The sequence below is a fragment of the Lichenostomus cassidix genome, chromosome Z (genome assembly GCF_008360975.1).
Source record: "Lichenostomus cassidix isolate B80296 chromosome Z, HeHo_3.0, whole genome shotgun sequence".
NCBI lineage: Eukaryota > Metazoa > Chordata > Aves > Passeriformes > Meliphagidae > Lichenostomus > Lichenostomus cassidix.
Genome location: NC_139511.1, coordinates 66,762,030 through 66,785,922, shown reverse-complemented (window position 1 = coordinate 66,785,922; position 23,893 = coordinate 66,762,030). Strand labels below are relative to the sequence as shown.

General features: G+C 57.2%; 1 protein-coding gene across 2 annotated transcripts; it reads right to left on the bottom strand.

The window, feature by feature from the left end:
- Window positions 1–1,012: 1,012 nt before the first annotated feature.
- On the bottom strand, window positions 1,013–22,175 carry ARID3C (AT-rich interaction domain 3C). 2 transcript variants are annotated; one of them, XM_085042570.1, is made up of 8 exons: window positions 21,838–22,175; window positions 20,853–21,170; window positions 8,108–8,186; window positions 4,300–4,483; window positions 3,846–4,090; window positions 3,265–3,534; window positions 3,005–3,094; window positions 1,013–2,182 (listed from the first exon to the last, which is right to left on the bottom strand). In XM_085042570.1, the coding sequence occupies exons 1-8, from the start codon at window positions 21,874–21,876 to the stop codon at window positions 2,040–2,042; spliced, it is 1,368 nt and encodes a 455-aa protein (XP_084898696.1). In that variant the 5' UTR covers window positions 21,877–22,175; the 3' UTR covers window positions 1,013–2,039. The 2 variants fall into 2 exon arrangements, with proteins under 2 accessions (XP_084898696.1, XP_084898697.1); XM_085042571.1 differs by having other exon boundaries at window positions 8,114–8,186; window positions 21,838–22,173.
- Window positions 22,176–23,893: the final 1,718 nt, after the last annotated feature.

Here is a 23,893-nt window from a genome sequence, read left to right as displayed (position 1 = left end):
GCAGCACCCTGGACAGCGGCAGCACCGCCCGGGTGGGCTCTGCTGTCCGGACGGGCTCGGTCGTCCGGGCTGGGGCTGCCTCCGCAGGGCTGGGGCTGTCCCCTAGTCCTGGGAATCCGGGCTGGGGATGTCGGCGGGAGTCCGAGTTGTGGCTGTCCCCGAGGGACTGGGGCTGTTCCCGGGGCACTGGGAATTGTCCTCGAAGGGTTGGGTTGGGCCTGTCCCCGAGGGGCTGTATCTGTTCCTGGGAGGCCGGGTCTAGCTTCAGCGGGGACTCTCTAACAGCAGTTTCTGTCCCCTCATGTGCCAGGGACCTAGCTTAAATGATGCTGGGGTGGACCTGTTTTTGTGGTCGCCTCTGGCTGGAGTGTCTGTCACCACAGGGGTCCCCTGTGTGTCTTCATGTGTACGGGTGGCTGCACACATGTGGAAGTCCATGTGTGAGCAGTGTGAGTGTGAAGGTGTGAGTGTGCACACCGCTGAGTTTGTAAAAGGAGCACAAATGATCAGCCATATATGTGTCTGTGCCTCCTAGCTCCATCACGGTCACCTGTGTCCTCTGTGGGTACTGCTCAGGTGCCACGCTGGCCCAGCACTGCCAGCATCTCCCTAGGTGCAACCTCAGAGCCCCATGGTGACAATCTCATTAGCTCCAGGGCCATATTCCCTTCCCAGCACAGGCAGCCTAACGGGATCCCCACCCACGCGTGAGCTGCCACTGGGAGCTCAGGGGGGCAAGCAGCCCCACAGCCTGGCTGGCACAGCTGGAGCTGGTGCCCTGTCTGACCCAGGCAGCCCATGCCAGAGTGCTCTGGTGGATGCAGAGCACCTGTTTCCAACTCAGAGCTCCCAGAAACTGAGCTGGTGGCAAGCATGAGGCGGGCTGTGAAACCTCAGGTGCTACAGCTGTTACCACAGGCTATCCCAGGCTATTGGGGTGTCCTGCACCTCCAAACTGGGCCCTGGAGCTTGGTGGGTGGCACCACGCCCTGCATATCACCTTCAACACCGGTTTGGTTCAGAAGTTTGTTTTCTTTAATAGATACACGGGTCCGCTGTGGTAGGAGTGCGGGGAACAGGGCGACGCCGAGCCTCCCACGCTGAGGTAGAGGTGAGCGTTGCTCCACGCTCACCTGCTTTGGCACCCTGGGGCACAAGCCGGTGGAGGAGGCACCTGCCCAGCCCCAACGAGGTAGTTCAGAGTGCCCTCTGTCTCCCTGCCACCTGGCTGGGGACCCTGGCACCCGGGCAGTCTTTGGTGGTGGGGGGTACTCTGCTGGGCCTCCCTGCCCTCCCCCCATCAACAACCCCTACCCCGACATTAACCCCCAAATCCGGCCCCACCCCAATAAGCTCCACCCCCACCATTCCCACCAATATCCCCATTATTTGCCCCCCCAGGGTGATCCCCCTGAGCTGAGGACCTGGGGGGCTGAGATGCCACCACCCTGGGGGTGTCTCAGGGCAGGGGCAGCAAGCCCAGGCAGCGCAGGAGGGCTGGGTAGGGGCGTCTGCAGTGGGTAGGGGGTGCAGTATATATATAGGGGCTTCATTGTAAAGGGGCTACAGTTTATAGGGGTTGCAGAGTATTGTGCCTGCAGTGTTTGCACCAAAGGTGCGTATGGAGATGTAATGTGGGCACCAAGGGTGTGTGTCGGGGACACAGCGTATGCATTGAGGCGTGTACAGGGGCAGCAGCGCGTGCATTGAGGTGGGTTAGGGGCTGCAGGATGTAGGGGACGCAGCATGCAGGTCCTGGGGGACCCCCAGGCAGCAGGACAGCAGATGTATGGGACGTCACCTGGGGGTGCTGCCTTGGGAGGGAACATGTGTGTGTGTGTGTGTGAGGGCACGTGTGGAGATAAGGGACAAAAGGGCCCACATGGGTGTTCACAGCCTTGCATGGACACAGCTCAGTATTGCAGCAAAAGACACCTTTGGGTCCCCCATCCCACCTCGGTGGCCCAGCTGGGTCCCACAGTTCAGGCCCCCAGACCCTGTGCACCCCCAGCTGCTTTCGGGGTGGGGGCACATCTGCCTTACGGCAAGGTGCTGCTGGGAGTGTGGCTTTGAGAGGTGGCTGGGAGCACGGGGTTTGGGGCAGGCATGGGGTTCAGACGGGTCTGGGTGCTCCCTCCACCAGATGCCAGGGTGGCTGAGGGCCGGCGGGCGAACAGGACACCTGGGGAACAAGAACAAACTTGTTAAAAAAAGGTTAGAGTAAAAAAGGTTAGAGTAAGCCCAGGGCTGGGGGATCTGCTCACTCGGCCCCCAGCACCCAGGCAGGGGAGTGTGGGACCAACACCCATGGGGACTCCAGACCCCTCTCATCACCTTTGGTGTCTCCCCCAACCCAGTCATCCTCACCTGCATGGGGCAGCCTGTGGGATGGCCCAGGGCCCATTTGGCTGTCAGCCCCACATGCTGACCTTTCCAGATCATTAAATATTTAAGTTCTGAAGGCAAAGCCATCAATTTTAATTGTGGGGTGTCTCAGCAGGGCAGGCATGGATCTGGGGGGCACGGGATGAGCTGCTTAGCCAGGCTGGTGCACACTGGCACCCCAGATGATACTCTGCTCAAGCAAAACACCCAATATGTTTCCCTGCACCATGCTCTGCAATCAGCCAAATGCCACACCCAGCCAGAGATCCTCTGGGCACACTAGCATTGGGGTGACCCCAAATCCAAGCCCTGCCTGCCGTATGCTGGGGTGGGGAATGACCCTAGGTGTAGAGTCACTTCTGAGCCAGAGTCCATCCATCCATCCCTCTATTCATCCCCCACTTTGGCCCTTCATTGCTAGCACCTACTTTGGGCCAATTTCCATCCTTGTCAACCCCCTCCTTCTCCTGCCCCCTCTCCCCAGGCCCTGCCACTTCATTACGATGGATTTTATAGTAAAGACATCAGATTGAAGGAAGGACTTGCTGGCCAGGCAGTGGCTATAAGTTATTGGATTTCCCGGCCGCAATTACACAGGCCAAGCGGCCCTTCTATTTACCTGTGTAGACAACTCCATTTATTTCTATTGACATGTTGATACTGCTAATGCCGTTGGTGGACAGGTTCAATGCGGTCTCCTGTCTGTCATCTGGGGAAAGGAAATACCAATATGAGTGTTAAGAGAAACAGCAACAAGAACCTGTCCGAGACAGATAAGCCGGGACCCAGCCCCTCTGGGCATCAATGCTGCTCTCCAGTTGTTGCTGCTGCTCCCAGCTCCGGTGCCAGCAAACAGGATGAGGTGCTGCATCTTGTTACCTCGGTTGGAGATCTTGACGTTCATGGGGAACTGGGAGGCCACAGCCAGGAGGTTGTGCTGAAGTGCATGTTGCACCAGCCGCTGCTGCTCCTCTGCTGTCAGGGCCACCTTCTTCTCCGGGGGCTCCCCTGTCTCCAGTTTCTCCCGCAGCTGCTCCAGCACCACTGCCTGCGAGGCAGCTGCTGCTTGGGCTGCTGTGAGATGGTGGCCAGCCAGTCCAACAGGGATAGCGATGCGCCCTGGCACTGATGCTGTCAGCATTCCATCCTCTGGAATGACCAAGAGAGCTTAGCAGGTCCCTCATTTCCACCCCACCTCACCATCCCCAGCTGGTGCCAATTCTACCCCACGAGGAGTGGGGCAGGGCAGACCACCACTCCCAACATGTGGGCTTGGTCCTCCTCCAAAGCCAGGGGAAATACACTTCTTCCACTCCCTGAAAGGGACTAGAAGAACAACATCGTTTCTACTTTCCCCAGGCAAAAAGGGCAAGAGCAGACAGGGAACACCCCTGCTGCTGGAGCAGTGTCCATCCCTGGGAGGAGATGGTTGCCACAGGGCACATGGGATTCTCACCCACCTTTCTTAACACTGTGCACTTGCCCAAGCTGGCCACAGCTGTGTGCGGAGATGCTAAGAGCAGGCAGAGGCATTTTGGGGGTGCCCAGCAGGGTTGGGGTGCTGGCTGGAGAGTAGTTGAAGAGTCCTGTGCCAAAAGTCTGCCTCCGCCCCTCCCGACGGTTGCTGTCAATGGCAGCTTGGAGCTCTCCGGGAGAGCTGAGTGCCCGCTTCTCACATTCATAGGGATACAGGTACTTCATGTATCTGCACGGGAGAGAGCCAAGGGGAGATGCAGCACTGGGCACCTCCTAGCCAGCCCTGTTGCTGAGCAAAGACCCCTTGGGAAGGGGCAGAGCCCTCCAACCACTTTTGTGGTACTCCTTATCAGACCACACCCCAGGCTCTGGGACTTTTGAGCCAGGGGATGCCCCAGGGTAGGTGTCCCCCACGTGCCAACTCTGCCAGGCACTCACTGTGTGCGGAGGGTGAAGGCAGCACTGGTGATGGAGGTAGGTAGGTTGAGGCCCTTGGTGATCTCCCGCCAGATCTTCTTGTTGATGACTTCGACCAGGCCACCCTTGTCTGTCACCAGCTGGTACAGTGTGTACAGGTCCAGCACTTGCTTGGCCATGATGGGGATACGGTTCACTGGTGTCCCTTCCAGATGCACACGGGAGACAGAAGAGGGATTAGGAGCTGCCCACAGGGGCTCATATTACCTAGTAACACAGCCACACCTTCCCCCCACTGCCATTGCAGGTACCCACAATGGGACGCACATCTCTCTGTGCCCAGGCGAGCACGCATGGGCATGTGGGGTGCAGGCAGGACCTACCTACTTTGGCACTATGCCCAGAAGTAGGGGCACCCCAGCATGCTGGCACAGAGTCCCCTTTGATGGAGCTATCAGTGGGGCTGGGTGTGCTCTCAGCTGGGACGTAGAACCACAGTGGGATGGGGAAAGTGCCTCCCTCAGACACCTTTAGAGAAGATTGTCCCTCTACAATTCTTAGAGGTACCTGTACAGCACCAATCCACAAAATCTCTCAGAGGATCCTAGAATGGCTCACTCTGTAATGCTCTTTCAGAGCCCCACAAAGAGAGAGTCTAGCTAAACTTTAAAGGAGACCCATCCTATAACCTTTCTGAGGATGGATGACCCCCACAACCCTTCTGGGAGGACTCACCCTACCATCTCTCTCTGGAGAGGTTTTCTCTTCCAGCCCCAGACTTTCCCAAAGAGTCCCTGCAAAACCTCTTAACCCCACAGATGGCCCCAGAAGTGTCCTCTGCTTGAAGGCTTTTGTTGCCCTGCTTCAATAGACTTGACCCCAAATCATCTTCAACTGCCCTCAGTAGAGACCCTGACCCCTGGTTCCCCAGCATCACCCTCCTCAATGAGGCCATGGGGCAAGGAGACATGCATTCACTGGGGTTCTGTGAGCCCAATATAGACCAGCCTGGTCTTCACAGCCACCAGATCTGGTTAAAACCCCCTCCACACTTTGTAAGCACCCCCAAATAGCCCCACAGTCTTGCTGTGCTCCACGGCTCCTAGGAGTAATGGCCTGGGCATTGTATGGAAGCTGGGCAGAGCAGGGACAAGCACCACATCCCATCCTAGCCTGTCCCGTCCTGTGTCATTCCACCCCTTATTTATTCCCCCTGCGAGGTGGCAGGGCACAGGGAGTATCGGAAAGCCATCCATTTGGCCGAGGGAGGCTGTCACGACTGCGCTTCGCCCCTCAAACGAAGCCGTCATTCACCGCCATCCTCCAGCATCCCTAATTTATGGCCCTGATATTGGCTTGGCTTCTTCACATAAGCCTGAAAAATGAGCTCTTTTTATTCTTTTACTGAGTTCATTTAACTTTTTTTTTTTTGTGTGTCTCTGTTGTTCACTAGGTTGGGAAGGGGGAGAGGAGTTTATCCTCCTGGGAGAAAGGCAGAGATATTGACTTGATATCTGCTGTCGGCAGCTCACCAGCCCTGCTCAGGGCTGCTGGCACAAGACCCATCACCTTAGGGTGGGGGGCCGAGTTTGAGAGCTCTCCCTCCCCGCCAGTGACAATGAGTTTGCACAGTCTCAGCCCCCAGTCAATGGCCCATGGACTTTTTTCTCTTCTGCACTCTCCAGCCACAGTGGCTAACGAAAGCGGCTCACCGCTCATCCCGAGGCTGTGCGAGGCGCGTGGCCGACGCCTGTCCCACTGACAAAGGCACCTGTCTGCTTCCCCGCAGAGCGATGGCCCCAGCCCTAGCCAGGACCAAGGGCACAAAAGCCCAGAGAGGTGATGCAGCCATTGTGGGGCTGCAATTAGCGCCTTGATTGATTAATGGCCCTGTGTTATCAGCAGGGTCCTCGGCTTGGCAGGAAATGGTGGGGGGGGCCTGCAGTAAGCAAATGCAGAAATAGCCCCCTTATGTCCCAGCTCACTACCTTTGGGGTGCCACAGAAGTTGAGGCAGGGCAAGGAGCTGCCCCACTGCCTGTACCCTGTATCTGATGGTGCTGGTGGCTTCACCTCCATGAGCCACCAGGGCCAGCTGTGCCCTTGTGCCATGGGGTAGCCTCAGAGGGTCTGACCCCAACCCATTTTTCAGCCCCACTGATTTTCCACGGTGCTGACAAATGTCAGTGCTGATACTGTCCTGACAGTATGGGGGATGCAGTCCCCTTCACTAGGGCTCACCCTGCAGACATCCATCTCTCCTGGCCACCTTGGGGATACAGCCTGGATGTCACAGCCCCCTGCCCATGCACCTCTGCGTGCCCCAGCTACACCTGCAATGGCTCATGTGTGCTGCTTCTTACCCAGCTCTTGATGACCCCCAGGATGCTGTCCTTGCCCCACAGCCCTTCTGACCCCTTTCTCTTTGATACCCAATTCCAAAGTCCCTGTCTCCTCCCCCAGGTTCATGCACACCTATCCCTCCACACCTGCACTTGCACTCCCACATGCTTCCTGCCTTCCCCAGGGGGATGGCACCCACCCGGAGGAGATGCAGCATGGAAGGGATGGAGGGCACAGGAGTGGGACAGCCAGACACAGAGGGATGTGGAGTAGCACCATCAGGGAAGCATCAGGCTCCCTCCCTCCTCCCCACACCAGCAGGCACTTACTTAATTAGCCCCAGCCCCAATAGCGAGGGAGTTAATTAGCTCTGGAGAGAGAGATAATGAAGCCGCAGAACAGCCCATGAATCTTGTGGCTGATGGATGCTGGGGGGCCAAGGCAGGGCTGATGCTCCCACTTGCTCCCCACAGCTCTGCACCAGGGCCAGGTGGACCAGGGGACACCCATGGGGCAGTACCCAGCCCATCCACTGCCTACAGCTAGCCCCCAGCGTGAGGCCCATGGCTGTGGTAGCCACTCACCACACACCCGTGAGCGAAACAAGTTTGTGGTGTCCCAGCCTGACCCAAAAGTCAATCTTTGCAGCCCCACAGACAGGTGGGGACCCTCACCACCCTTCCCACGGGCTGGCCGCGCAGGCAACTGCCCCTCTCTGCCCTCCCTCACCCCACGCACAGCCAGTCCCGCTGCTCCTGCACCCCCCTCAGCCTTTCCCCGTTAATTAGCTCGGCATTAACCTCTGCCTGGGGTTTACTGGCTATCGAACGGCTTGTTCATTAATCCACACACCAGCAAAAGGCTCTAATTAATACGGCCGGCCACACGCCCGCGCTCGGCAACTTTTAATTGTCGCAGGCCCGGCCGGGGAGGGCGAAGGTTAAAGCATTTATCGAGTCCCCGGGAGCCGGCTCGGCCCCCCATGCCGATAGCAAAGATTTCCGATGAAGATGGGCTGGCTGGCGAGCCCTTAACCCCTGGGTGCCCGGCGCTGCCCAGACTGCTGGCTCCACTCCAGGAGCACCGCACACAGGCATCCTTGCTGAGAGGTGGGCATCCTCACCAGGAGCTGCTAATGGGGAGCCCTAATGGGCACTGCCAAGGGCATTCCCACCAGGCATCACTAAAACGTCCTGAAAACTGCTAATGGGCATCATTAAGGGGTGTTGCTAATGCTTGTCACCAAGGGGTATGTTAATGGCTATCCCCACCGGACGCTTCCAGTGGGCATCCCTGCTGGGCATCGCTAATGGGAGTGGGATATCGGCATTGACAGCTGCCCCAGCTTGGGGTTGTGGGGGAGGCCAAGGGGAAGCACTGCAGGACCTGCCTGAGGGTTTCACAGAGACCTGGAGCAGCTCAGAGCCTGAGAACCGCACACCGTGAGCCCCCTGCCAGCAGCCGAGGTACCCACCCCAACCAGCCACCTTTACCTCTCTTCTGCATGAAGCCAAAGAGGTCATCCAGGAACTCCTTGCGTTTTGGGTCCTCATCCAGTTCGTAGAGCTGGAGGCAGGAGAGAGAGGGGTCAGTGCTTCTGGTACACGCAGGTGAGAATGGAGAGAGAGCAGTGCCTGGGGCTGCATACTGCCTGTGCCAGAACCTGGCATCACCTCTGGCCTCACCTGCCTGCTCTGCCAGCAGTAAGATTCTCCATGCACAGAACCCTCTGACACACCCTCTGTGCGGGCAGACCTGGACTCTCCTCGTAGCTGGGATCTGGCATGGGCTCCCCACAAATACTATTTTGAACCTTTGCTGCAGAGATGCTGAGTCTGTGCCTCAGTTTCTGCCACCCCTTGCCCTCTTAAGTGCAAAAATCACAGCCCCAGGACCCCGGCATAGGGATGCTCAGCTCTGCTCAGGCACTGCCAAGTGCTGGTGTTCACCAGGTCCCAGCATGAAATCAGCATCCCCATCAGCCCTCATCCCTCACAAGGACACAGATCCACCCAAACAGAAGAGGCTGATACCATCCTGGAGAAAGAAAAGTTGGCTCAGACACGGCACTAGGTACTGCTAAAGGGAGCTGCAAGTGCTGGGGCTGCCGTGCACATGTGATTGCACAGACACACACATATGGCTGTGAGGATACTTATGTGTGCTGGATGGATGCTAGTCTGGACACACGTACACATGGACAAAGCCTGAGCTGAGGGACAGCACTGGGTAGGTGAGTGCAGCCTCTACATCAGGGACACGAAGTGCCGGCTCCGTGCGAAAGCCCGGGCTTGCCTGATTCCAGCACAGTGCCTGAGTGACCATGACAAATTGGAGCCTGCCAGATCGATGGCCCAGCAGTAAAAGTCAGAGCACATGAAGGAAAAATTAGCACCAATCGAAGACGCTATAGACACCAATTCCTCCCAGCAAGCCCGGCAAGAATTTAAAGCCATTGAAAAGAAACAAAACTCAGCAGTCCAGAATGGATTTCCAAAACATATACAAAGAAATGCAAGCTGGAAAACAAAGTCAGGCACAAAATAGAGTCGTTTAAAAAACAATTGTGCTGGGAAAGGCTGTTAAAAACCAATAGAAAGGGAACACACCCCCGCTCCACACAGAACATAATTCACCAGACAGATAAAAGGAGCTGTGCTTAAGGGTCGTCAGCCTGCAGGGACACGGGGATGTGGGGATGGGGGGGATGCAGGGATGCCATGGGGACCCATGAATGCAGGGATATGGAGATGTAGGGATGTGGGGTTGCAGGGACTCAGGAGAAATGGGGATGGGGTGATGCAGGGACACAAGAATACAGTGAAGTGGGAATGAAGGGATGTGGGGATGAAAGGACTTCGGGGACATGGAGATGTGGGGATGCAGGGATGGGGGAATGTGAGGACACACGGGGATGTGAGGATGCTTCTACAAACCCCATGGTTCCCATCACTGAACAGACACACCTAACACAGTCCCTCATCTAACTCACAGGTGCCAGCTGCCTGTCCTTTGTAAGGGACAGACCTGTGCTAACTGCCTGTCCCTAACCTCATCTACGGGTACAACTATCAGACTCACACCACACCCACTGGTGCTGACTTCCTGGCTCCACGGAGCTTTTTTGCTGCTTCTCTGCTCTCTGGATCCCACTTACCTATCCCCTCCTTGTAGCAGGGTGCTCTTGGACTGCCCTGACCTCTGGGTGCCAGCACTCTGTCCGTCTCCACCGTGGTGCTCCTAGCCTTGCTCTGTTCCCCCTCCCCATTGCCTGCTCTTTTCCAGGAGCTCCTCAAGCTATTGATTACTGTAACTAGGTCAGGTTCTGAGCAGAGCTCCAGGAGGCTGCTTTGATTTCTGCCCCAGGAAGGCTGCGTCAGCCAGGCTTTGCCTGCATTTCCCTGCCTGTCCCTGCCTCTGGAAGGCCTCCACAACAAGTGCTTTGGTATCCCCAGACATCTGGCTTGTCAAGGCAGGAGCAAATCCCAAAACTGGCCACTACCACTCATCCCACAGCAAGGTGAAGCCATGGCCTTCCTGAGGGTCACCCAGTGGAGGGGCTTCAGCACCCACACCCCTGCCCTGACTGCCACTCGTGTTTCTCTTCCCACCAGTGCAGGCAGGATCCCACGCAGAGCAAGCTGCTACTGACTCCAGCCCCCAGAACAGGTGTGACCTCCAAGGCCAGGTTCTATTTTTCCACTGTTTATTAACCTCTAACCTTTTATCTGTGGGGCACTGAGATGCAAAAACACATTACATCAAACGGGGAGCAAAGGTCAGCTTTTAAGTTGAGACAAGAGCAGAACTGAGTAACCAGGGACCAGCTGGCAGGGCCTTTGGGTACACTTGGGAAGCACTGGGTGTTCCATGAGATTTGGGGATGCTCAAGCTGGAGAAGAGGTCACCCTGGTCTCACACAGTTGCTGTGCAGGGACAAATGCCTCACCTGGGTGTACATAATCCTACACAGGCTGACACAACCCCACATGGAGGTGCGCAAGCCCACGTGAGCATATACAACCCTACACAGGCATGCACAACTACGCTGGGGCTTGCACAACCCCACAAGTGTGCACAGCCTTGTGTGGTTCCACTCAACCCCACGCGAGCGTGCACAACCCCCTAGGGCATTGCACAGCACACCCCTATGATGCCTGATGGGTTTTTGTACTTTTTATTTTACTTTTATACTCTCTTTATATATATCCTTTATATATAACCTTTTACCCTTCCCCGTTCTTGTACTTTTTACTCCCTGTATCTTAACCCTACATATCTATCACCCTAGTACCCCTTGCCCTGCTCAGAATCCTTTGGGGAAGACAAAACTTCCCCACAATCTCAAAAGCATGACGCACAACCTTGAACAGGGCCCCCATCACCGAGACATGTTTTTTGTAAACTAAGTAGCAATCTTTTGGGGGGAAGCAATTTTAATAAGGGGACAATTACTTCATTTGTTAGACTTCTTATTGGAGACTTTTAGATAGGTATTCTAATCTAGGCTGTCCATAAATTGTATACGGGGGATAACATCGGGGCTTTTTGGGGCTTACTTGTTCGTCGGTGCGCATCTGGGATCCTATTAAACCAAGGTAAAACCCCTTTCCTATACTGTGTGTCTGCGTCTAAAAATTTTTTCTAGCAATTTAAGGCATCACCTATACAGGGGAACACAGATCCCCCCTAGTGTAGCTGTTGGACCGCTAGCAGAGTGAAGAGTCAAGAAATTTTTTGGGTGATCAAAAGGATTCTGAATTTATTATTTATTTTAGCAACTATATAGACTTCAACAAGCTGTTTCGGTTGAACCAATTCAAAACTTCCTCCTAGGCCAACTGGCCAGGCTTGAACTGCTTATTTTTCAAAAGACTGTTTCAATAACACAAAAACTTTATCTTTATTTATAAAACATAGGAAGAAGAAGAGATTCTTTCCCATGGGAAAGAATCTGTGTTGTCACACCCTGGTGCTGCACAGAAGGTCGGATGGGCATGTATGACCCTGCACAAGCACATTCAACCTTGTATCAGTGTGCACAGCCCTACAGGGGCACACAGAACATCACAGGAGTATGCAGAAGCCTGTGATGCTCGTGCCTGTGATGCTCGTGCATACACAACCCACATGGGCACAAATCCCTACACAGGCACATACAGCCATGTCTGGATGTGCACAGCCTCCCCACGGGTATGCACAGCCCCAGGTGGGCACACACAAACTTCTGTGGGTGCACACCACCTGCAGGAGCATCCTCAACCCCATACATACACACGTGAGCACAATGTATGTGCACAATGCTAGGGAGGTCCAGAGGGGCACACACAGTCCCACATGGGTACATACAACCCCTGACATGCCAGTACAACTCTAGACAGGCATGTATTACCCCAGAGGAGCATATGCAGCCCCAGACAGGCAAGAACAGACCAAATGTGCATGCACAACCCCAAAGGGAACATGCACATTGCTGTATGTGCACCCACAACCCAACCAGAACACACAACCCCAGGCAAACATTCACAACCCTATGTATACATGCACAATTCTAGACAGCATGCACAAACCCAGAGGAGCATGTACAACCCCAGAACGGAACACATGACTCTAGGCAGGCATGCACAACCCCAGACAGGCACACACAGCCCCATACTTCCATGCACAACCCCATCTATGCACACACAAACCCCTACATGCATCCGCAACCTCAGAGGGGCACCCAGAGCCCCAGACAGGAACACAGACCCCCAGAAGGGGATGTGCAGTCCCACATATTCATGCACAACCCCACATCCACATCAGGCACTCCACATCCACTCCCAGGGAGGATGGGCACCTTGACCCTGCAGGGAACACGCTGCCCCAGAGCCTTCCCCCACCATGAGCCTCGGACAGTGGTCTGAGCCTTGCCCAGGGGCAGTTGTGCAACACAACCAGCGGGGCTCCTGCTTGCGGTGACCTATGAGCAAGGACCCTTTTAATCGTGTTTGTATTGATATAATTAGTAACTCATTTAACGCCATCGATGTAACTATATTCCTCTATAAACAGAAGTATTAAACTGTCAAGCCCCGGGATCGATATCCCGCCGGTGCGCAGCGCTGCTCCGCCGACCTCGGGGACCCCATCCACGGTGCTTGGCCACCCCACCAGCCATGGAACCCCAGCAGCACCGCACCTCCACCTGGCACTGCTGGCCTGGGTGCTGGTGCAAGACTAGAGCAGTGTGTTCGCATCCCCCACCCCACCCTGGGTACAGTTCTGGGACCTGCTCCCTCCTGCCATCCCATTGCCATGGAGACGTCTATATCCCTTAAGGAATGGGGATAACGGGGCAGGTTAAAGGTCAGCGGGTCGAACATGGTATATTAAAGGGATATGAATAGACCTTGTGCTTCCTCCTCCTCCTCCTCCTCACCACGATTAAGTAACATTGTTAGCACCACTCATTCACCCAGGAGATGCCTCTCCTACAGTCAGGAGGGCTTGTAGAGATGAAGCTTGGGTCCCTGAGACCCCTTAGCCTAGCCAACACCCTAGAAAGAAGAAGGATGTTATGAGGTGCTACGCCACCCCCCAGGCACTTCCAGTTTGTCCTAACCCGGTCAGTTCCCACACAGATCCCCCTGGGCACTGCTGCCGAGGGAAGCGATCCCAGTGGGACTCCCACAGTCCTGGCTCAGCTGCCACCTCCTGCTGGCAGCAAGGGCTCAAATCGGCAGCCAGGATTTAATCCACTTAATATGAGCTGTATCGATCCTGGACCCTGCTCAGCTCCCCCCCACCCTGCAAACCCCCCAACCCTGAGCAGCTTAATATACACCGCATTGATTAGCCACACTGCTAATTTTTCCATCTGGCCACTGTTCACGCAGGGCGCTCAGGTAATGCTCACCTCCCTGCACCCCCCAGCCACACACCACGGGTGGCCAACTGCTGATGTGCTGTTTTGGAGTCACTGCACCTCTCTGGAGCTCGACTGTTGCCTCTGAGATCCTTCTCCAGGGAGACGGTTGGTGCACAATCAAACACCCAGACACTGGGGTGTCTTCCCATGTGCCCTGCAGGCATAGAGGGCATACAAAAGTGGTGCCTCGGTTAACCCTGCAGGTAACCACAGGATTCCCAGTTGAGGCACAGCCCTGTGCACCCTGACATTCAGGGACCCTAAAAGTATCCACGTTCAGAGTTTCCCCAGCCATGCGGCACACTCAAGGCACTAAGGACTTGTGGGTCCCTCCCCCCATCCCCATTGCCAGAGCTGGGGGGCAGTTCACTCCCCGCCAGGCACAAACCACCCCCTGACCTTGCAAGCCACCACTCGCCTCTTCCACCAGCTGTTAATAAGTTAATGGTTACGGGACAGCTTTGCTGGGACGGCCGGCTGCATTCGAAGGCAGTGCTGGCTCTTGGGGGGACCCTGCTCCCCTGATCCCTAAGCCCTGGGGGGTGAGGGGTGCTCACTCACCCCAACACCACCCATCTCAGCGGTCACCCCACTATTGCGGCTGGACATCTCTTTCTGAGGACCTCTCCTAGCTCTGTGGCTCCCCTTCAAAGCCTTTCATCATGCTTAATATTTAACGGCACTTTATAGAGCAGGCAGGTTTAATCAGCGCTGATAATGCGGCAGATCCGGCAGGTCATTAAAACCCCCCTCCCCGCTGCAGCCGCTCCCGGGAGGGCTGCCTGCTGCAAACATTAACCTGGCTCTACGCAAGGTTTGCTGGCAGCACTGGCCTTGGGACAGCAGCCCCCCACCCCCAGCCTGGCCCAGGGCTGAGGTGGGGGGCTCACAGGCTCACAGTCTCTGCTCAGTGCATTTTGCAGGAGGGGAAACTGAGGCATGGGGTGCTGGTATGGCTCCCTAACAGGCTGGAGCCAGAGGAAACATGATGCCCATGGCTGTGTGGTGCCAGCATGAGCACCATCCATGGCCCCTGTCCCATCTGGGGGCTGCAGCACAGGGGAGGCAGTCCCGGCTCCCAGTGAACGTGCGTCTCCCATGATCAGCCCCTTGTTACTCGTTCATGGCTGAGCAGGCAGGGAGTCAATGAGCGGATTTGTTCGGGTTAACCTCCCTGACCCACCGGCGTTTGCTACACCACTGCCTCCACCTCCATCCTTGCCTTCCTCTCCATGTCTGCCTCCCCCTCCATTCTTGTCCCACCCTGCCCCTGACCCCTCCATGGGTGACTGAAGTTGTGGGACATCCTTCTCCTTCAATCCCTTACTAGGTGACTGGAGCCATGGGACCCAGCTCCATCACCAGCACCATGACAGGTGGTAGAGCAGACTCTCCCCATCCTTGATGCCTCCTGGGGTGATCAGAGCCAGGGGACCCTGCCCATGACCAGCAACACCCCAGGTGTCCCCAAGGGACATGCACATGCACCCCCACGGTATGCGCATGGGAGAGCACACAGGCCATGTGCTGGCACACCTTGGGGGCTGTGCATGCACACACCTGCTGTGGGGCTCTGTGAGTGTGGGGGTGCACACCTGTGGGGCTGTGTGCATGCTTGGGATGTGCATTGGCTGCTCAATCCCCCCTCCCCACCTCTGGCCCCATTTCCTTCCTCCAACTTCTTTGAAGGGAAGACAAGGAAGGAAAGGTTGGTGGCCACCCCAACCCCACCCAGTGAAAGCAACGCCTGTCCCCACCTCGGCTTCCAGAAGAGCTGTGTGCCTGAGCAGACAGAGCATCTGGGGCTGGTGTTCATTCATGCCCTGCCACAGACATGGGATATGAGTTCTGGATCCACGACAGGGGCTGCAGCCTACAGGGGAGAACAAAGCTCCACCAACACAAGCATCTCTGGTGGGTGCCCTGTGCCCAGGGAACAGGATTCCATGTTGAGTCTGCTCGCTCCCTGCACACTTATGCACATGCAGTCTGCTCTGTAGATGCACACACGTGCACATGCTCTCCTTGTGCACACTTTGGACAAAACAGCCCCACTAAGCACACTCACACAGCCCCTGCGTGTGCTCCCCTTCTGCAGACTCTGTGCACACTTCTGCACCCCTACATACTCTTCACGTACACACACAATCCTTGTGCACATCCTTACATCCGCTTTACACACTCCCCATGCACAACCACAAATCAACACCCCATCCCCCCTCCTGTGCATGTTCATACATCTCCTACACAGTCCCCCCGTGCACACTCACATGACCCTATACACACTGTCCCCCACGCACACCTGAGCTCACTCCCACACCCCCACACAGCTGCAAGATGCCCTTGGCACCAGAGTCCACCACCCCACATCCGACCTCCCCGCTGCAGCCCTGCCCAGCCAGCTGGCAACAGAGGAGATTTACCCCCATTATTTGCCCAATTAGTGGATTTTTGGAAGCCCAAATTGATAAGGGGGTGCATCCTCCCCAAAGACCCAGCTGGAATCTGATTTCAGGGAGATAGCTGGGGAGGGAGCCAGAGGCAGATGGTGCTCCTCTCCCCTCCACAGTGCCTTTATTCTCACACCCTCAATTAGTTTTTACACCTCCTCTTTGGAGCCCCAATCCCAATCCCTTGGGACCCCCAACTGGAAGATAGTGCTGTGGCAGCTCCTGAAGCTCAGAGAATCCCACCGGCTCCAGTGGGGCTGGGAAGTGTCCTGGGGGGCAGCAGTGGGACTAGGGGACTGGCACCCACCCTAGCAGTGGGACTAGGGGATTGGCACCCACCAGGACTGCTCAGCACGGTGGACTGGGCAAGAGGCGTGGAGTTGGGCTTGGAGGGATCTTAGCCCTCAAAGCCTGCCTCAGACACCTGCAGGTCTGTGCAGTTCCATACATGGAAACACTGGTACTGGCATGCACATGCCCAAACACACTGGGACACCACACATGTGCCTGTATGTACACATGGGTGTGCTCAGACTCACGTGGGCACACAAACACAAACACACACACACACAAACACACACACACACAGAGTGCCATACACACACCTACTGCCATATGGGTCTGTACACACCTGCACACTCATATGGATCCAAAACCACATTACAGCACTTACGTGTGTTCACACACACTTTGCATGCTCCTGTGAATCCGTACGACACACAGGGTCTCCCAAGGATCCCCACACACAGGAGCACTTGTGGGTCCACACACAGACATGTACCCTCACCCTTATATGCGCATTTATACAGATGCACACACTCATGTTGGTCTGTGTGGAAACATACCCCCAGAACACCTCTGTGTGCACTCCCAGCCATACCCCAACTCTGTCCTGTGCTCTCCACTGATGCAGGATTGCCAGAGCTGTTGGAGCTCCAGGGATTAGCACACTGACCCTTGCTGCTGGAGCCACCTCCCCACTGCAGGAGGTCCCAAATTAGGGGCAGAGCTCTGCTTGCAGGTTTGCTGGAGACATGGACAGGAGCAAACACACTGTGTCCATCCCCCCTCCCTGCCTCTGCAGTGTAACTAAAGACCCTTTAATTTAGCCCCGGGAGCCCTGTCCTGCACCTAGGTTGAAGATACGCTGGTGGCAAGGAGGGAGCTGTGGCATGAAGACCAGTACCCTCACCTCAGGGTCCCCCTCTTCAGCCGCCTCCATTCCTTGAACATTCTTGCCTCTATTTCCTTCATCTCCAGGGACAATAGCAGAGGAGAAAGCAACGTGGACAGAGGCAGGAAGGTGCACACCACAGACCCTGCCACCACATTTTGTGATGACCTCAAGGAATGGGGTGGAGGCATAAGGGGGTCTGTGGCACAAGGAGGTCTGTGGCACAAGGAGCACATGCCTCCAGGCTTTGAGATGTGAGTGCATGTGTTCACAGCAGGCAAGCCCTCCCTAAATGAATGTTAAGAAAGGTGGGTGGGTGCAAGAGGCAACTGCTGGCATCAGGGACAGGCAGGGCAGGAGGAACAGCCACACCAGGGTTAGGCTGAGTATAATGGCAAACAGCTGCTGGCAAAACCAGCCACCCCCAAATTAACCACTGAGACTACCAGACACCCCAGAGTTCCTAAAGGGCTGGCTGGGGTTCACCCCCTGCAGCTGCTCCTGGGCAGGGAGGAAGGAGCTTCAGAGGATCCTGATCCCCCCAGTCACAGATGGGTGTGAAAATGCTGGAGGGGCCCTGACAGGGAGGGCATCCTGACAGCTGGATGCAAAGCCCACATATTTGAGTCCCTCCCATCCTGGGGGATGAAGAAAAAAGCTGTTCTTCTATCACTTGGAGGAAACCAGGGCACCCAACCCTGTCTATATGCATGGTTTTCCTAGAGGGAAAGATGAATTCATGGAGCTGAGCTGGCACCAAAAATGCCAGGCTCTCACCCATGCCCTCCAAGTCAAACACCACAGAATGCAGCACCATAGAATTAAAACTTGGATGCACCCCAGTCCTTAGGGAAGCTGGGGTTCATGGGTAGTGCACAATCAGACCCCACTTGGTGCCCCCAACCTCAGGGCTGGGTCTGTCTGACAGCCCTGGGTGTGGAGACCTCCTAGACCTTTGCCCAGGTCTCTACCCATGTGTCCTTATCAATGTACATAAACCGGCGCCGGGGGCTGATGCAAGAGGCAGGGGTGAGGGGGTCTATCAACCTCATAATATCACAGTGGCCCTCCCAGTCAGAGCAAAGGTCTCACCAGCTCCCCCTCCCCAAACCAGAGTCACAGGAAGCATATAAAACCAGGGCATACACATGGGGGACTTCCCCAAATGCTCCTCTGTGCAAAGCAGCATTTGCCTATTAACCTTCTATGGGTTTCACGACAACAAGCTTGTCCTCTGCTCCCGTTTTTAGCACCACTGCACTGTGTGGAAATCCTTTCCTGGCTGGTCCTGCACCAGCCTCCCAACCCACCTCCATCAAGGCACCCTCCCCACTGCAGAGAGATGGGGAAGTGACTCCCTGTCCACCTTCTGCAAAACAGCCTGGATTTGGTGGTCTCTGTTCATTTAGCTGTGCCCCCAGTCCAGGAGGAGGAGAGCAGGACCATGCCCTGAACCCCACTTCAGGTGATGCCGTGATGGCTTGGGGCAGTTTAGAGCAGGGAGTCCTGGTGGGAAATACAGCTCTGGCCGCTATAGGGTCTCTCTTCATTTCCAGAACCCTCATACCAACACTGCTGCCCCAGCATCTTTCCAGCAGCCACATGCTGCTCCCCTACCTCCCCCACAGCATCACAGCCCAGCCCCTGGGAAGCCTCCAAAAGCTGAAGCACAGCCACCCTCCCCACTCAGTCCTTGCAGGGAGCAGAGAACCTGTTCCCCAGGCTGGGTGAGCCACAGCCCTGCAGCCTGGGGAGGGCCCAGCAGGGACATGTCCCTCACAAGCAGGGGTATGTCCCCTCCTGCATGATCTCAGGGGAGGAACAGGAATGACAGCCACCCTGCAGACCCCAAAGCAAGATGGCACTGCAGCCTGTTCCAAAGTGCAGAGGGACATCCCATTATTCCCTGGGCTGGCTGGGACATGCCACCAGGTGGGAAACCCAGGTGTGGGTCTCTGGATGAGGGGTCCATCACTTTTCCAAGCAGGGTTGGAAAAAAATCAAAGACAGCAAACAAGGAACGAGCCAGCTCCCACCCTGAGAAGCTGTGGCAGGATTTTTCTTGCACCCCAAGCTCTCCTATCACCCCTCTCCCAGTATTCACAACATTCCTGTCCTGCACAAGGAGCACGGGCAGCCCCAGACAGGGGCAGGGCGGGAGGCTGAAGGACGAGAAATGCCGGGGATGCTTTCTCTAGCCTCCCCGGGAGGGAGGAGCCGCTTCCCACCTCCCGGCTGACCCCGGGAACCGGACAGTCAGCCTTTTTCTGTGCAGCGGGGTGTAATGTAACACTTCCCGGACAAGCTGTTTGCCTGCGCGGCTCACCCACCCCAGCCCTCCCCGGGCTGCTTTGAGGCAGTATCAGGCGCTGGCGGCATCCCTGGGCATGGCCGTGGGGCTTGTGCTGCCCGTGCCCTGTCTGCACCTGTATCTGCCACCTTACAGGCAAGAGGTAAGCCCCGGCCCCCCCAAATGACAGCGGGTTGAGCAATTTGAAACAGAAGAGGCAGCAGCATGCCCCCACACCAGCCAAAAGTTGGGTCCCTGGTGCTGTTCCCCTCCTCTCCTGCCAGAACTGGAGGAGACCGAAGTGCCCTTGTCCTCCTGTCCCTCAGCACAGCCATCCTAAAAAGCCACACAACAGCCGTGTGGGGACATCTCTGTCTGTTCTATCCCCTCGCCACATCTTCCCTGTCACCCAGTGTGCCTCTCCCTCCCCCACAACGGCGCTAAACAAACCGGGATCACAAACCTGCCCTGGTGCTGTGCACTCTATGCCCACACCCTAGCATGGAGAGGCACCCACTGTGTGCAAACCAGAGTTTGCACAAGACGGCTCAGATGAGATCCACACACATTAAATACCGGGAGACCTTCCTTCCATCCTTTATATGAGCCCTTGAAGTCCTTTCCCTGTGCCAGATCTCAGAAGCAAAAGAGTCTCCCCCACGCCCACCAGGAGTGAGGCGACAGGGTGTATGTGCTGCTCCCTCCAGTGCAGGAAATTAGTGAGCTGCGCTGACCAGCCATAATATGCCCTGGCCCTTGTAAAGACACCAGGGAACTCAGCTCCATGGCTCACCAGCTCCTTGGGTGACCACATACCACAGTCCTTGCCCTTTTCCATCTCTGCAAAACCTCCGTGCACAGGGGTCACATTTTTCCCATTATGGAAAGCACCATGGATGAAGCTGGCATAGATCAGGGTGGGCACAGGACACCTGGACACTGGGCACCCCGTCATGATGCAGGGCCTGTGGACAGGCATAGGGGACACCGAGGAGGTGCGGTCACGAAGCAGGGTTGAGATGGGGTTTGGTAACAGGGCGGCGAGCACATAAGGATGCCCACAGGAGTGGGACTGAGCTCAGGGACAGTGAGGAGCATTCAGGGGGTACTCATCTAGGGGAGGATGAGGTTTGGGGGCAGTGGATGAGTACTGGGGGGGTTTAATTTAGGGTGGCATTGCAATAATATCTGGAGTCAAAGGGGATATGCGGGATGTCTCCTTGGGGTGGGTCTGGGCTGGGGCATGGTGTTGACCATTTAGGGTGAGACGCAGACAGGGTTTGGGAGCAGTGGGGGGGTGTAAGAGGTGTCCATTCAGGGAAAGCTAAACCGGATTTTGGGGATCACGGAGGGACACCAGGAATGCCTGCCCAGAGCAGGCGGTGCCGGGGCAGCGATTCCTCCTTACCTGCTTGAACTGCTCCTCGTAGGTCCATTCGTGGTGCGGGGGCGGTGGTGGGTCGTGGGGCTCCCCTTCTTCCTCCTCGTCTTCCTCCTCCTCCTCCTCCCCCGCAGCGGCGGTCGGCGGGCGCGGGCCGGAGGCCGGGCGGCGGCGGGGAGCGGCGGGCGGCGGCCCGGAGCAGGCGCCGGGCTCGACCGGGGGCCGTCGGGACGCGCCGTCGGGGCCGCGGGCCAGGCGGGCAGCCTGCTGCCGCTGCAGGCTCTCCATCACCGCCGCCAAGCGCAGACCCCCCGCCGCCCCCGGCCCCCGCGGCGGGGCGGCCGGCTGCGGGCACAGGGCACGGCCTCAGCGCCGCCGCCGGAGCCGGAGCCGGAGCAGGAGGAGGAGGAGGAGGGAGGGGAGGAAGCACCCCTCACTCCACCCGCTTTCCCTGCCGCTCCCGGGGCCCTTGCCCAAAAGTTGCCCGCGGAACTGTCGCCGCGCCGGGCGCGGCTCCCGCCGCCGGAGGGGCTGCGTCCCCCGCCGGGACCACCCGGCACCCTACCCCACGGGGAACCCGGCCCTCCGGCACCACATCCCCGCTCAGCCACGGGACGCCGTCCCCGCTCCTACCGGGGACGGGTCCGACTCGGGAACCCCGTCGCTGTCTCCCGGGGAACCTCCTTCCTCGGTCCCGATGGGGACCCATGTCTTGCTCGGACCTCCGCCCCAGTTCCACTGGGAGCCGCGTCCTGCCGAGGATCCCTCCCTCCCCGCTCCCAAGGGAGACATCCGCCCCGACGGTCCCACCGGGAACCTTCTCCTACCGAGCCCCTCATCGCCCCGTCCCCGCGGGGGACCACGTCCCGATCCCACTGGAGGTCCCACCGGGCGTCTTGTCCTCTCGGGACCCCCCTCCCGCTCTCACCGGGGACCCCGATCCCCTCCCTGTCCGACGCGGGTACCCCTACCCCGATCCCGCCATGCACCCCCGCGTCGCTCTGTCTCTCACCAGGGCGGGTTTGGCCTCCAGGCTGGGGTTTTCCACCATGCCGCCGGCTCCGAGCGCCGCCCGGGGCTCGCCCCGCCGTCCCGGGGGGGGCAAGGCCGGCTGCTCCGCCCGGTCCCGGCCCCGGCCCGCCGCTCACATGGCGCCGCGCCCGCCGATATTTCTTTTATTCCGCAGCAGATGAGGGTGGGTGGGATTTTTCCCTCTTTTCTTTCTTTCTCTCTTTTTTCCCTTTTTTTTTCTTTTTTCTTTTTTTTTTTTTTTTAAATGCAACAAGTGGCAGTCAGACAGCAACACCCCTCCCCGCTCCCATTTGCTAGCGCACGTCTAGGGAGTCACCCGGGGAGGGCTGGGCTTGCGGCAGCCCCGGGGGATCGCCCCGGACCGGCCCGCCGAGAGCCGCCCGGGGCCGCCCTGCGCGGGGCCGCGGGAGGGGCTGGGGTGGGGGGCGCTGGGCTGGGCGACCCCCAGTCTGTGTCTGAGAGTGGGTGCTGGACGAGGGGAGTGCCTGGGGGTGTGGGCAGGCACCGGGGGTGCAGACACAGATGTGTGAGGAGAGGGGAGTGTGAAGGAAGGGTGTGTGAGGTGTCTGTGCACACGTGTGTGAGAGGGTGCTGCACCCATCGCAAACCTTTTAGAGGGTCTGTCTGCGTGTGTGGAGATACCTGTGTGTGCTGGGAGAAGGTCAGCGTGTGTGTTTTCGTTGCCTGTGTTTACATGTGTGCACACTGGGATGGATGCGTATCCCCCACACATGTGTGTGCAGGGGGTCTGAGCAGCCCTGAGCCTGTGCACACGGCGAGAGGTGAATGCACTACACGTGTCTGTATGGGAACCCTCACACCAACAGGACTACGTCCGGTGTTTAAGGTGTGTGTATGCCCTGGGGGTGTGTATGGAGGATGTGTGTCCATCTCATGGAGTAGTAACCCTGCACATGCATGTGTGCAGCTGTGTGCACTGTCAGAGGGGCTGAGCGCCTGCAGTATGCACACACACATGTGTTTGCTCTTGGGGACAATGATAAATGCCTGTATATGTCCATGGGGAGCTGGGTGTGTGTGTTTTGTGTGTTCACCTGTTGGGGTGTGCAGTCTCTGTTGGGAGGGGTAGGAGGGACAGGTGTGTGCACACGCAATTTTTTGGGGGAGGTAGGTGTGTGTGCTCATGTTATCAATCCATGTGCAGGCAAAAAGGGGTGTTTGGGGCAAGCTCCAAGTGCTGAATCCTGATCTCCATCCTTGAGATCTGGGGTGTCACAGGGGCATGACCTGTGATGGGTCAGGCTGGGACTTCCAAGAGATCTTTGTGAGAGGTGCTGTGGGTGTCTGGCCCCTAGCTGAAGGGGTCAGACTGCAATGTTGCTTGGATGCCCAAACAAGCTTCCCAGCATGGGCAAAAGGCCATATATCTGTCACTGGAGTGGCTCAATGCTCCTGGGTTGCCGTGTGTCCCTGCTTGTGGTGGGGTAAACTGTGGCACCAGGGTATCATCACGTATCTCCAGATGTCAGACAAGGATGTAAGATGAGGTGAGGGCACAGCACCTCACTGCCCCTGGTGGGCCAGAGCCCATGGGGAATCACAGGGCTTCATCCACCGGCAGCATCCACGCATGTTTCCTTACTCTCCCTCCACATGCCTGTCTGCCAGTTTTTCTGGCCCCTTTTCCCATGGAGGAAACTTTGCCAGGAAGCAAAGGAGGTGACTGCTCTTCCTTAGGCTTTTTTTGGCCAGGGCAGCTGCAGGGTTTGCATGGATCCCTGGGGAGCAGCATTATCCCACAACACTGGGACACAAGGGACAGTAGCTTTGGTCCCATCCCACAGCCAGCCAGTTCATCACTGAGACTTCATACTGCTGCACTGGGTTTTGGTGGCATGGGATGACAGGAGGTTGGGTGCCAAAGGCAGGTGGTTCTGTCCCCTCCACGGCCACCTGTGTGCTGCAGGGGCCAAGAGCAGCCAGCATGAGCCAAGTCCTCCCTTTTCCTCCAAGCATCTTGAGGTAAAACAGCCACTGGCTGTGGCTGTGGCAGGAGCTGACTTTGCTCTGAGGCT

Coding starts and splice junctions, on each gene's coding strand:
- ARID3C (XM_085042570.1), bottom strand. CDS start 21,876: ATGGTGGAAAACCCCAGCCTGGAGGCCAAACCCGCCCTG. Junction 21,171..21,837: donor TGGAGGCCAAACCCGCCCTG/GTGAGAGACAGA, acceptor CTGTGCCCGCAG/CCGGCCGCCCCGCCGCGGGG. Junction 2,183..3,004: donor AAATGGAGTTGTCTACACAG/GTAAATAGAAGG, acceptor CTTGTTCCCCAG/GTGTCCTGTTCGCCCGCCGG.